Source organism: Bubalus kerabau, chromosome 13 (genome assembly GCF_029407905.1).
Source record: "Bubalus kerabau isolate K-KA32 ecotype Philippines breed swamp buffalo chromosome 13, PCC_UOA_SB_1v2, whole genome shotgun sequence".
In the NCBI taxonomy this organism is placed as follows: domain Eukaryota; kingdom Metazoa; phylum Chordata; class Mammalia; order Artiodactyla; family Bovidae; genus Bubalus; species Bubalus kerabau.
The window spans coordinates 26,098,848-26,112,365 of NC_073636.1; the positions used below are offsets into that span (position 1 = coordinate 26,098,848).

Here is a 13,518-nt window from a genome sequence, read left to right on the forward strand (position 1 = left end):
AGACGTCCTAGGGCTGGCTGTTCACTTTCAACACCGCTGGTTAGTGCCTGGAAGCAACAGCTGAACATGAGGAGCTTCCAGAAGACTCGCTGGCAGGCCATGATAGAGACCAGAAGAGACGCCTGAGCAGCACCCGGCCTCAGGAAGATCACCCAGAGACACAGCACCTTCTGGCTCCCCTGCCAGAACACATACACCACCTCTTGGAGCCCTTGCAGCAGTGGCAGCATGAAATAGGGGTTATTTCTCCCACCGTGAAATCCTGCAGTAGCCCCTGCCCAGCTGAATCTGAGACCACTCTCTAGTTCATGTTCTGGGGCACAGCTCTGACACTTACTATGGATGTGAGGAAAATTCTGAGACTCATTTCCCCCTCCTTTAAATAGAACACAATAAAAACCCAAAGACAGGGTTGTTTTCAGGATAAAAAGAATAAATAATGTACTTAGATTCCTAGTACATTTCCATTTCCATATATGATAAATGCTTAATAAATGATGCCTCCCAAAAAGAAAAGAATGATAAAATGACAAATAAAATAAACCTATAGTGACTTCCCTAGTGGTCCAGTGGTTAAGACTCCGTGCTCCCAATGCAGAGGGCCCAGGTTCCATCCCTAGTTAGGGGACTAGATCCCACATGCTGCAACCAAGACCTGGTGCAGCCAAATAAAAAACAACAACAATCAAACTACAGACAAAAACTATACTGGAAATCTGTGGCTCAAAGGCAGCATGGAGTAACAGTACAGAGCGTGGATCAGAACCTTAACACACCTGGGGGTGCATTTACTAGTTATGGGACCTCAGGAGTTAACCTCTCTGGGTTGGGGTTTTCGTCTATAAAACAGTCAATGCCTACCACATATGGCTAACTTGAGGATTAAATAAGATCAGTTCAGTTCAGTCACTCAGTTGTGTCCAACTGTTTGCAACCCCATGAATCGCCAGGCCTCCCTGTCCATCACCAACTCCTGGAGTTCACTCAGACTCACGTCCATCGAGTCAGTGATGTCATCCAGTCATCTCATCCTGTCGTCCCCTTCTCCTCCTGCCCCCGATCCCTCCCAGCATCAGAGTCTTTTCCAATGAGTCAACTCTTCGCATGAGGTGGCCAAAGTACTGGAGTTTCACCTTCAGCATCATTCCCTCCAAAGAAATCCCAGGGCTGATCTCCTTCAGAATGGACTGGTTGGATCTCCTTGCAGTCCAAGGGACTCTCAAGAGTCTTCTCCAACACCACAGTTCAAAAGCATCAATTCTTCAGTGCTCACCTTTCTTCACAGTCCAACTCTCACATCCATACATGACCACTGGAAAAACCATAGCCTTGACTAGACGGACCTTTGTTGGCAAAGTAATGTCTCTGCTTTTGAATATGGTATCTAGGTTGGTCATAACTTTCCTTCCAAGGAGTAAGCGTCTTTTACTTTCATGGCTGCAGTCACCATCTGCAGTGATTTTGGAGCCCCCCAAAATAAAGTCTGACACTGTTTCCACTGTTTCCCCATCTATTTCCCATGAAGTGGTGGGACCAGATGCCATGATCTTCGTTTTCTGAATGTTGAGCTTTAAGCCAACTTTTTCACTCTCCACTTTCACTTTCATTAAGAGGCTCTTTAGTTCCTCTTCACTTTCTGCCATAAGGGTGGTGTCATCTGCATATCTGAGGTTATTGATATTTCTCCCAGCAATCTTGATTCCAGCTTGTGCTTCTTCCAGCCCAGTGTTTCTCATGATGTACTCTGCACATAAGTTAAATAAGTAGAGTGACAATATACAGCCTTGACGTACTCCTTTTCCTATTTGGAACCAGTCTGTTGTTCCATGTCCAGTTTTAACTGTTGCTTACTGACCTGCATATAGGTTTCTCAAGAGGCAGGTCAAGTGGTCTGGTATTTCCATCTCTTTCAGAATTTTCCACAGTTTATTGTGATCCACACAGGCAAAGGCTTTGGCATAGTCAATAAAGCAGAACTAGCTGTTTTTCTGGAACTCTCTTGCTTTATTGATGATCCAGCGGATGTTGGCAATTTGATCTCTGCTTCCTCTTCCTTTTCTAAAACCAGCTTGAACATCTGGAAGTTCATGGTTCACGTATTGCTGAAGCCTGGCTTGGAGAATTTTGAGCATCACTTTACTAGCGTGTGAGATGAGTGCATTTGTGCGGTAGTTTGAGCATTCTTTGGTATTGCCTTTCTTTGGAATTGGAATGAAAACTGACCTTTTCCAGTCCTGTGGCCACTGCTGAGTTTTCCAAATTTGCTGGCATATTGCGTGCAGCACTTTCACAGCATCATCTTTCAGGACCTGGAACAGCTCAACTGGAATTCCATCACCTCCACTAGCTTTGTTCGTAGTGATGCTTTCTAAGGCCCACTTGACTTCACATTCCAGGATGTCTGGCTCTAGGTCAGTGATCACACCATCATGATTATCTGGGTCATGAAGATCTTTTTTGTACAGTTCTTCTGTGTATTCTTGCCACCTCTTCTTAATATCTTCTGTTTCTGTTAGGTCCATACCATTTCTGCCCTTTATCGAGCCCATCTCTGCATGAAATGTTCCCTTGGTATCCCTGATTTTCTTGAAGAGATCTCTAGTCTTTCCCATTCTGTTGTTTTCCTCTATTTCTTTGCATTGATCACTGAAGAAGGCTTTCTTATCTCTTCTTGCTATTCTTTGGAACTCTGCATTCAGATGCGTTTATCTTTCCTTTTCTCCTTTGCTTTTCGCTTCTCTTCTTTTCAGCTATTTGTAAGGCCTCCCCAGACAGCCATTTTGCTTCTTTTGCATTTCTTTTCCATGGGGATGGTCTTGATCCCTGTCTCCTGTACAATGTCATGAACCTCATTCCATAGTTCATCATGCACTCTATCTATCAGATCTAGGCCCTTAAATCTATTTCTCACTTCCACTGTATAATCAGAAGAGATTTGATTTAGGTCATACCTGAATGGTCTAGTGGTTTTCCCTACTTTCTTCAATTTCAGTCTGAATTTGGCAATAAGGAGTTCATGATCTGAGCCACAGTCAGCTCCCGGTCTTGTTTTTGTTGACTGTATAGAGCTTCTCCATCTTTGGCTGCAAAGAATATAATCAATCTGATTTCAGTGTTGACCATCTGGTGCTGTCCATGTGTAGAGTCTTCTCTTGTGTTGTTGGAAGAGGGTGTTTGCTATGACCAGTGCATTTTCTTGGCAAAACTCTATCAGTCTTTGCCCTGCTTCATTCCGTATTCCAAGGCCAAATTTGTCTGTTACTCCAAGTGTTTCTTGACTTCCTACTTTTGTCTTCCAGTCCCCTATAATGAAAAGGACATCTTTTTTGGGTGTTAGTTCTAAAAGGTCTTGTAGGTCTTCATAGAACCGTTCAACTTCAGCTTCTTCAGCGTTACTGGTTGGGGCATAGACTTGGATTACTGTGATATTGAATGGTTTGCCTTAGAAATGAACAGAGATCATTCTGTTGTTTCTGAGATTGCATCCAAGTACTGCATTTCGGACTCTTCTGTTGACCATGATGGATACTCCATTTCTTCTAAAGGATTCCTGCCCACAGTAGTAGATATAATAGTCATCTGAGTTAAATTCACCCATTCTAGTCCATTGTAGTTCGCTGATTTCTAAAATGTCAACGTTCACTCTTGCCATCTCCTGTTTGACCACTTCCAATTTGCCTTGATTCATAGACCTGACATTCCAGGTTCCTACGTAATATTGCTCTTTACAGCATCGGACCTTGCTTCTATCACCAGTCACGTCCACAACTGGGTATTGTTTTTGCTTTGGCTCAATCCCTTCATTCTTTCTGGAGTTATTTCTCCATTGATCTCCAGTAGCATACTGGGCACCTACTGACCTGGGGAGTTCCTCTTTCAGTATCCTGTCATTTTGCCTTTATCATACTGTGCATGGGGTTCTCAAGGCAAGAATACTGAAGTATTAAATAAGATAGATAATGGATATAAAACTCTTACATCAGTATCTGGTCTACGCTGTCCCTGAAGTCGCTCAGTCGTGTCCGACTTTTTGCGACCCTCATGGACTGTAGCCTACCAGGTTCCACCATCCATGGGATTTTCCAGGCAAGAATACTGGAGTGGGTTGCCATTTCCTTCTCCAGGAGATCTTCCTAACCCAGGGATTGAACCTGGGTCTCCCACATGGCCCTGCAATAAATGCTAACCAGTAAGACATACTGAAACATCAATAGTTTACTTAAAAATTATGTTTTGATTAACTTAAAAAAGTGCCTCAAACCTCTTTGCTAAAGTCTTATGGCCTGAGTTAAAGCTGCAAATTTAAAAGTAGAAGAAACGTGTTTCTCTAAACACTATTCTATAAGCCAAACCAGTCTATTTCCAAATGAGTCTGAAATAGTTCATTTTCACTGTTGAGATTAAAGACAATTAGAGATGAGCGAACTGCTGGTTTATCCTTAATAGTGCATGCAAAATTGCACTGTTAATGTGTCCCAAACCTGAGGGAATGGAGGCTGTTGGGAACTGCAGATAATTATGTTATCCATCTACTTTTTGAAAAATCAAAACAAGTCTTTAAATAGTTTCAGTATCACAGATAATACGCTCTAAGTTTTTTCAGAACAATGCTTTCTCTGTTCAAAGACGCAAAATACGGCCAAGCTGGGGAAGTGACAAACACATTCACCAAGCCATTTTACATCACATCCAAGCCTCTGAACTCCCTCGGACCCTCTGTTCCCCATTTGAAGATATACTAAAGACCTTCTTTCTAAGTCATTAAAACTTAATTTTTTGCTTAGAATATTTCCTGCTTTATTTTTCAAGTTGGCTGCTCTGGGGATAAAAACAGTTTGGAAACACATACAATAGGCTAATCTCGGCACCTCTCTGCTGCTAAGCCCCAGACCACGGGCCCCACTCTCTCCTTCAGGCAGTGACCATCAGTTCAGTTCAGTTCAGTCGCTCAGTCATGTCCGACTCTTTGCGACCCCATGAATCGCAGCATGCCAGGCCTCCCTGTCCATCACCAACTCCTGAAGTTCACTCAGACTCATGTCCATCGAGTCAGTGATGCCATCCAGCCATCTCATCCTCTGTCGTCCCCTTCTCCTCCTGCCCCCAATCCCTCCCAGCATCAGAGTCTTTTCCAATGAGTCAACTCTTTGCATCAGGTGGCCAAAGTATTGGAGTTTCAGCTTTAGCATCATTCCTTCCAAAGAAATCTCAGGGCTGATCTCTTTCAGAATGGACTGGTTGGATCTCCTTGCAGTCCAAGGGACTCTCAAGAGTCTTCTCCAACACCACAGTTCAAAAGCATCAATTCTTCGGTGCTCAGCTTTCTTCACAGTCCAACTCTCACATCCACACATGACCACAGGAAGAACCATAGCCTTGACTAGATGGACCTTTGTTGGCAGTGACCATGGCGGCTGCCGATTTCAGGTTCACATCGACCCATCCATTGCAGGAGAGGAAGGGAGTCTCTGCTTCCAGGAACCCCAGACAAGAACAGGAGTTGGCCCAGCTGGGGTCACTAGTCCAGGCCCAGAACCACGGAGGGAGGCACACTGCGACGGACGCCTCAGAGCCACATGTTGAGAAACTGAGTCTAAACAGAGTCTGAAAAGAAGGGCCCCGGAGATCTACCACCAGGAGAACTAAGGGGGAACCACACAGGCCAAATAACACCTTGTGTCCTGCATGCCTTCCTCTCCCATGGAAGGTTCTACACCCGAAAGGTGAAACTCATCACCCCTAGGAAAGTTGTGATTCCGATGGATTTTCTGATTCCCGCCACATTTCCATGGACGGATGGGGAGGGAGACAACAGAAGCAGAATTATTTTATATTTTCCTCTTCTCCTTATTTTCCTACCAAATGCACATGTGTAGGTACCAAATATGGTTCTTCTGATAATGGTTCTGTAAAAGTAAAATATATCTAATAAACCTGATGCCCAAAGGGCAGACAGGTAAAGATCTTTTCTATCCCTGAGAAGTAACAAAGATACACCAGTGGAGGAGTCGGGTGAGGGGTAGTGGGGGGACACTGGTGACCAGCTATCCTAAGCAGAGTATCTGAACCCAGGGCCACATCTCTAGCTTGGCCATCCCATGTACTGTTAATAACCTACTAATGTCTCATCTCTCCAATTCAACTGAAAGCCATCTGCACCCAATAGCCAGTTTCCATTTCTTCATTTTCCCTTCTCTTGCACAAACTGTACTCATTTTAGGCTTCAGTCATCTAGGCCCCTTGCCATCTTCATCACCAAGTTTCTACAAACTCAGAGTTCTCTTCACCACCTCATTTCTGGATACTCCAATACACACCGCGATGATCATTCTAGCTACTCCATCTTGAGGCAACTTCACCCACCTTAGCTCAAACGACTTTGCCTCCCCTCCACCTTGGCCACAGCCCATCCGCCACAGCAGCCCCAGCTCTGAACGAACCTTTTGGCCAACCCAATGTTATTACCTATCCCTTTTCCCACACGTACTGAAATTTCCCTTTGGCTTTTTGCAACCCCTTCTTGAGGGGCTCTCAAGAAGTATATACTTTCCCAGTACACCGTTCCTCCTGAGCTTTCTTTATCCTCCTGACCCTTGATGCCATTAGCTCGCCTTGAATTCACTCTGAATTTGTCTTGCCTGCCCATAGGCAACTTGATGTGAATCTAATTATCCCAAGCTCTACTGGAGAGAATGACACGAATGCAGGGAATATCTCCACAATACCTTTATTATTTCCAACCTCAGTGAACCCTCACACTGCCTTCCTTTATCTTTCACCAAATTACCTTGTTTTCAAGAGGGCTTCTTTTGACACCAACAGATTGGGCTATTCACTGTTCCACCATTTGCTTTTTAGACTTTAAAAATCTACCTTTCCAATTAGTCACATTGATTGGCCTCATCCCTTATTAAGAGTATCTATTATTAAATAACAGAGAAGGCAATGGCACCCGACTCCAGTACTCTTGCCTGGAAAATCCCATGGACAGAGGAGCCTGGTGGGCTGCAGTCCATGGGGTCGCTAGGAGTCAGACAGGACTGATCGACTTCACTTTCACTTTTCACTTTCATGCATTGGAGAAGGAAATGGCAACCCACTCCAGTGTTCTTGCCTGGAGAATCCCAGGGATGGGGAAGCCTGGTGGGCATAATAGTACTTACTGTATTTAACCATTCTACTGATGGCATAGTTGTTTGAAAGACTCTCACTACTGCTGGCTTCATAACTGGCTTTGCCATCTTGATGCTACCTGCTCTTTCTGCAGCATGTGACCCTCCTGCTCAATCTTAACCCCCTCATGAACATGCGTGTGTGCTCAATTGTGTCCAGTGCTTTGTTATCCCTTGGACTGTAGTCTGCCAGGTTCCTCTGTCCATGGGATTCTCCAGGCAAGGATACTAGAGTGGGTTGCCAGCTCCTTCTTCAGGGAATCTTCCCGATCCAGGGATCGAACCTGGGTCTCCCACATTGCAGGCAGATTCTTTACTATCTGAGCCATGAGGAAAGCCCCTGCTTTTGCCCCCTTACCTCCATAAAACTCTGTTCCTTAGGCACCGATCACCCTATCTGCTTTCTCCTACTTTCCCACTCCTTCTTGGTCTCCTTATCTGGCTTCTCCCACTAAGTCTCTTTCATCCGGGGATTTCCAGGTTTCTACCCTTAACAAGTTTTATTTCCGCACCATGTTCACCAGGTATCCCCATCCACTGCCAAGTGAAAGTCACTCAGTCATGTCCGACTCTTTGTGATGCCATGGACTATACAGTCCATGGAATTCTCCAGGCCAGATTCCTGGAGTGGGTAGCCTTTCCCTTCTCCAGGGGATCTTCCCAACCCAGGGATCGAACCCAGGTCTCCCGCATTGCAGGTGGATTCTTTACCAGCTGAGCCACATGGGAAGCCCAAGAATACTGGAGTGGGTAGCCTATTCCCGAGCCAGGACTCGAACCAGGATCTCCTGCATTGCAGGCAGATTTTTTACCAACTGAGCTATCAGGGAAGCCCACTGATAAGCATCAGATATTTCTGTTTGCTGATGATTTCCAGTCTATCCAGTCACCCTCCTAAATTCCAAACAGGAATTTCAAACTGCCTCCCGTGCATCCTGACCCATAGGCTTTACAGGCATTAGAGACTCAACTTGTCCAGAACTGAACTGAATGACTTCCTCTTTTCACACATGTTCACCCCAAATCTAGGCCTGACCATCGTCTGCATGGCAAGTGGAGTGATCGTTTTTTCAAAAAGCATAAGCTGGATGTTACGATTCCTTCTCAGACTATAACAATTTCTTTGCCCTTGGCAGGTGCTGTCTTGGAGAATAAGTCCCCTACAGTATACCAACTGTTGTATTGGACTACTGTACTCTTCAAGGTACTGTACTGTAAGATTTAAAATGTTTTATTTTTTTTTTTAATATATTATTTGTGAAAAATATTATAAACATTATAGTACAGTACTATACAACCAATTATGTTAGTTGGGTACCTAGGCTTATTGTTGGACATACAAACCAATTGGACTTGTGAACTTGCTCTCTGAACGGAACTTGTTCGTATGTAGGGGACTTGCTACAGGTACCCTTCTTCAATCTTCAGCCTCCCCCTCAGCTACCTCCCCCTCAGCCTTCTCTCTTGGCTTAGATGTCACTCAGGGGGCCAACCTGACCATCTGAGCTAAATCAGCAGCCCCAGCCCTCCTCCAATCACTATCTCAAGACTCTCTTTTCTCTTCCCTGCACATATCACTGAGAGCATATTCTTCGTGTAGACACTTTCACACTGCTTGCCTGTGTGTTCCTCTCTAAAATGTAAGGTCCACGAACACAGGGGTCTGTCTGGTTTTCCCAGAGACTAGAACACTGCCTGGAGGTACCCAGCAGTAGAATAAACAGGAGCCCAATGAACAAATAAATGAACTCCTTTAAGACTAACAGGCCTGGCTGTGAAATTAACGCTGGGCAACAGAGTTCAACCCGAACAGATCAGTTACAATGAGATGTTTCTTAATCCAACCCTCCCACTCCTGCAGGCCTCAGTCACAGACAGGATTATCTGTACATTACAGGCTGATTTCTGAACAAAGAATCTTAAAAAGTAGGAAGTTGGCCCCACCCACCCACCACCCTCGCCACAGTTTCACTTTAAACCTGACACGTTAAAACCACTACCTTCCAAAGAACCCAGCAGCCCTATGGCAAGAACAGATTTGATTCCAGAATATTGATCCTTGGGTACCCACCGGGCGATGGCTGACTTTGTGGGGCTCCCAGGGATAAAGAGGATCTGGTCTGCGAACCCAGCCTCCCACACCTTCTGGTACTCCATACACATGCTCTCGAGTTCGCTCAGCGGGTCCTTTTGCAGACACGGATGCTCTCTCGAGGGGCACTCTTGTGTCCGTAGCTCGTGCAGAGGCCCCACAGTAAGAGCCCTGGTCGGCGTTTCAAATCTCAAACTTTATGTCCTAGCTGCCCTGGCCAACTCTCGGTATCTTTTTTGAAAACAACACGTGAAGCCCGCGCTGGGGGGAGTCGGGAGGGAGCACGTAAGTCCTCGCAGCCCCCGCCCCTCCCCCGGCGCCCAAGTGGCCAGCGGGAGTGGGACCCGGAACCACGCGGGCTCAACCCTGGGGAGGAGCGGATGGCTGTCGGGGGGCGGTGGGGACACCGAGGACCCGGGGGAAGGGTTGTTAATCGCGGGGTCAGTCGGGGGAGGGGGAGGATGGAAGCGACCCGCTGGGAGGGAAGAACAAAGCCATGGCCAGCTCGCTCCCGAATGCATTTCGGGCGTTTAATCTAAAAAGGAGGTGGGGGAGGGGGGTGCCAACGAAGGAGGGGCGGGGAGCGCGCGCCTCAGCCCCGAAATCGGAGTTTGCATTTACCACGACGCCTCGCCCGTAGTCTGGCGCCTCCTCACGGTTCCCTGCCATGTTTCTCCGGGGAAAAGCGGGAAGGAAAGGAGCGAGAGGGGAGGGTGATGGGCCGGGAGAGGGTGGGTAGGGGTGAGAGGGGGGACCGCTCCGCCCCTGGCCTTAGGGCGGGAGAGCCGCTGCTCACCCAGTACCCCAGGCCTGTCGGGACTCCAGCGCTTCGGCCCGCGCCCGCATCCCGGGCGGGTCCTCGGGCGCGGGGCGGGGCGGGGCGGGGTCGGGGGGAGGGGAAGGGCCCGGGGCGTCGGTGGGGGTGGGGAGGGGGTTGGGGCGCAGCTGCCGCGAGGCCGGCTCCACCTGAGCGCGGGTCCCCTGCGGCCACCGCCCGTCTGCGAGCTCGGGGACCCGGGGGACCCAGGCTGCACGCAGCTCGCCCATGCTGCAACAGAAGACGTGCCCAGGTCCCCCGCCTCCCTAAGTCTGTCGTCCCCGCTTTCTGGCTAACAAGGTCCTGGAATCCTGCCTGCTGACTTTTGGGTGCTCTTGACCGCAAGTAAATCCGCGAAAGAGCCTGCGGTATGGGATGTTCTCGAAGTGCGGCTGTGAACCAAACTATGATGTGTTTTTAAAACCCTCTAACTGCCCAGCCAGGAGTTGGAAAGAGCTGTGCGGCGGTTTACCCTTGAACCAAACCCGCGGTTACAGGGTCTGGACTTGGAAAGAAGGCCCTTCCTTTACTGCTTTCAGGGCGGGGAGGGGGACGGGGGAGAGCTTTTTTACACGTCCTTCACTTCACCACTTTTTAAAGAACATGGTCAGAGTTTAATTGTTTCAGGTTGCAGCTTAAAGCCATAGCTCTTGTCAGATTCACGAGCCTTCTTTTATGAATCTTGTGTTAATTCAAACCCTGATCTCAGCCTTCCCCCTTAGAGGGTCCTGGTTCTTTGTCCCTTCCTCCAGGGCCCGGCTCTCCCTTTAAAAGTATTCACTGCCCTCGTCTCTGCTATCTCGCTTCATCCTTTGCAGCCGGCTCTGGTCTGAAGCCCCGAGCTGGACTCAGGCCTCTCCGAAAGACTATTTTGTTCATCTTCAAGTTCTGGCGCAAAGCTGGGAAGGACTGCTGATTTTGCTTGGTTTGAGGGGAAAATAGTTACCAATCCGTGAATGTCGCTCCGGGTGGGGAAAATATTAGTCATTTCGACGTGGCCCGACTCAGCCCTATGTGCCTTCAGCCTCTTGTGTGTGTACAGCCCGCACGTGCATCGCTGAGATTAGGCGCTGTCCTGGGGCGGGGGGGAGGGGGGGGGTGCTGCGGAGGGGCAGGGGAAAGGCGGCGGGGAGGCCCCTGTTAACTAGCGCTTAGATGCTTCTTGCACAGATAAACGAGTCAGACGTCCTTGTTTGGGGCGATTTTTATAGTCTGACCCACCTCTTTTCTCAAAAGTGAGGCACCATCTTCTATTTTCATTGTCGAAGACCAAGCCCAGGAAGCATCTTCACAACCAAAGTCACTAAAATTTCCAGGAACTGAAGGTGATCATCAGACTGAAGTGTCCAGAAGACTCTGCTGGGAAGCCAGCCACCTCACGTCGGGGCAGGTTACGGTGGAGAAGCTGTGTGCTCCGATTCAGACACCTGAACTGCTGAGACGCTCGGAGGTTGGAACGCAGTGGTTTGCCTTAAGGAATCCCACTGTTACTGCGGTGAAGTCAGGTTTACCCGTGGGTACATGCGCCTTGGGAACAAGAAACTTCAGTATCAGTTACAGATGTAGCTGCTCTAAAGATATAAAAAAGCTACTACTGTGTGCTCAGCCCAGGCACTGTGAAAGATGTAAAGGAAATGGCAGATAAATCTTTTCCTTAAAAAGGCCATTAATTTAAATGTAAAATCCAGTAGGTTCACAATGAAAAAAAAAAAAAAAGTCACTTGAATGATCACAGAATCTCAAGAAGATCCTATAGAGACCCACAGGACATCCTGTGAAGAATACGGAATGTGCACAAATGGTTTGTTAAAATTGAATTCATTTTATTTATTACCTTTGTATATTTTGATAACATTTTGGGTGATCTAATTATGCTTCTCTACTTTGGACTACATTAATGTAATACAGTATACATTTGACATCACAAATCGCATTTGCCAAAACCAATACCCAAGAATAACATCATCCATCCTGACTTTATTCTTAATCCTAATATGAGGACCAAGAGGCAAAAATTCTTTTTAAATCTCAGATTTCTGTTATGCATCTACTGCAATGGCTTTAGACAACGATTCTGATTTTTTTTTAGTAATAATCCATATGAAGTTAGATAATAAGGCTAAGCCAATTACATCCAACAATATGCCTCAATTTTCTCATCAGTAAGAAGGACAATACTGCATATGAAGTTTGTTTTTTTGTTTTTTTTTTTTGCTCTACTGGATGTGAAGATGAGATTAACGTGAGGTGACATGCAAGAGAATCCTTTGAAAAATGCTATAAAACTGTAAGGTGTTACTTTGAGATGCTGTGACAGTGTGTGACCAAATGTTTATAATGTTATCTGATGGGAAAATGACACAGTAACTGCCTTTTTAAGATGGGTGTAGGGTGACCAATCAGGGACAGTTATAATCTAGGGACAAGGTGGAACTGGTATGAGAGTGGATACAGTAAAAAAAAAAAAGAAAGAAAATCATTAAAATAATGGAATTTTTCACACAAAAAATGGTATTTTAGCTTAGATTGTCCATTTTCTGATACTCCTTTGAAGAAGCTATAAGGATAAGGACTACATCTTTGCAAAGTTAATAACCAGTAAATATACTTGCATTTTTCAGTCCTTCTCTTGATCCACTTTTTAGTTGGAGGTTCCTCCATTTTCAATTCTGAAATTGTCTAGTTTCACTACCATGGTGAAAATGCAAATATTTATGGTTACCTGAATTCTCTACCAGGCTAAAGGCTTTTGTCCTGAAAGTGTTGCAGGAAGGGGAACTGATTCCCGGGCCCGAAAATGGGCTCTTGTCTATCACTTAGAAATGAATTGTCCAAAGACACACATGTGCTGACAAACCAAGAGACCTTATTGGGAAGGGGCACCTGGGTGGAGAGCAGGAGGGTGAGGGAACCCAGGAGAACTGCTCTGCAACGTGGCACATAGTCTCAGGTTTTATGGTGATGGGATTAGTTTCCGGGTTTTCTCTGGGTAATCATTCCTTGGTGGCACACACATGGCTCAGTCAAGGTGGATGCCAGCAAGAATTCTGGGAGGTGGTAGGACATGGAGTCTTCTTTTGACATTTCCCCAGTTCTTCCAGTTGGTGGTGGCTTGTTAGTTACATGTTCCTCACCAGGACCTCCTGTCATAAAATAACTCACAGATATGGTAATTGTGCCTGGCCAGGGTAGGCGGTTTCATTTAATGTGTTTCCCCCAACAAAAGAATATACTAATCTTCTGACAGTTGGTAGTTCTTGAACTTGTGCCAATATTAATTTTTATTGAAGGAGTGATTCAGTCTATGTGCTGAGTTGTTCTGAGCAGTCACTCAGTGACACCAGATTTGAAATCCAGAAGGGCATTTACTTTTTTCTGAGTCCTGAAACATGAAAATAAACAAAAAACTCTCAGCCTGGGAATTGTGTTGAAATTCA

General features: G+C 46.3%; 1 protein-coding gene across 1 annotated transcript in view; it reads right to left on the bottom strand.

Moving 5' to 3' along the window:
• PRTFDC1 (phosphoribosyl transferase domain containing 1) overlaps window positions 1-9,933 on the bottom strand; it is a 103,671-nt gene extending 93,738 nt beyond the window's left edge. The window contains 2 exon segments of the mRNA XM_055545371.1: window positions 9,244-9,448; window positions 9,755-9,933. Of these exon segments, the coding sequence (XP_055401346.1) occupies window positions 9,244-9,448; window positions 9,755-9,933 (384 nt within the window).
• Between the last annotated feature and the right edge of the window lie 3,585 nt (window positions 9,934-13,518).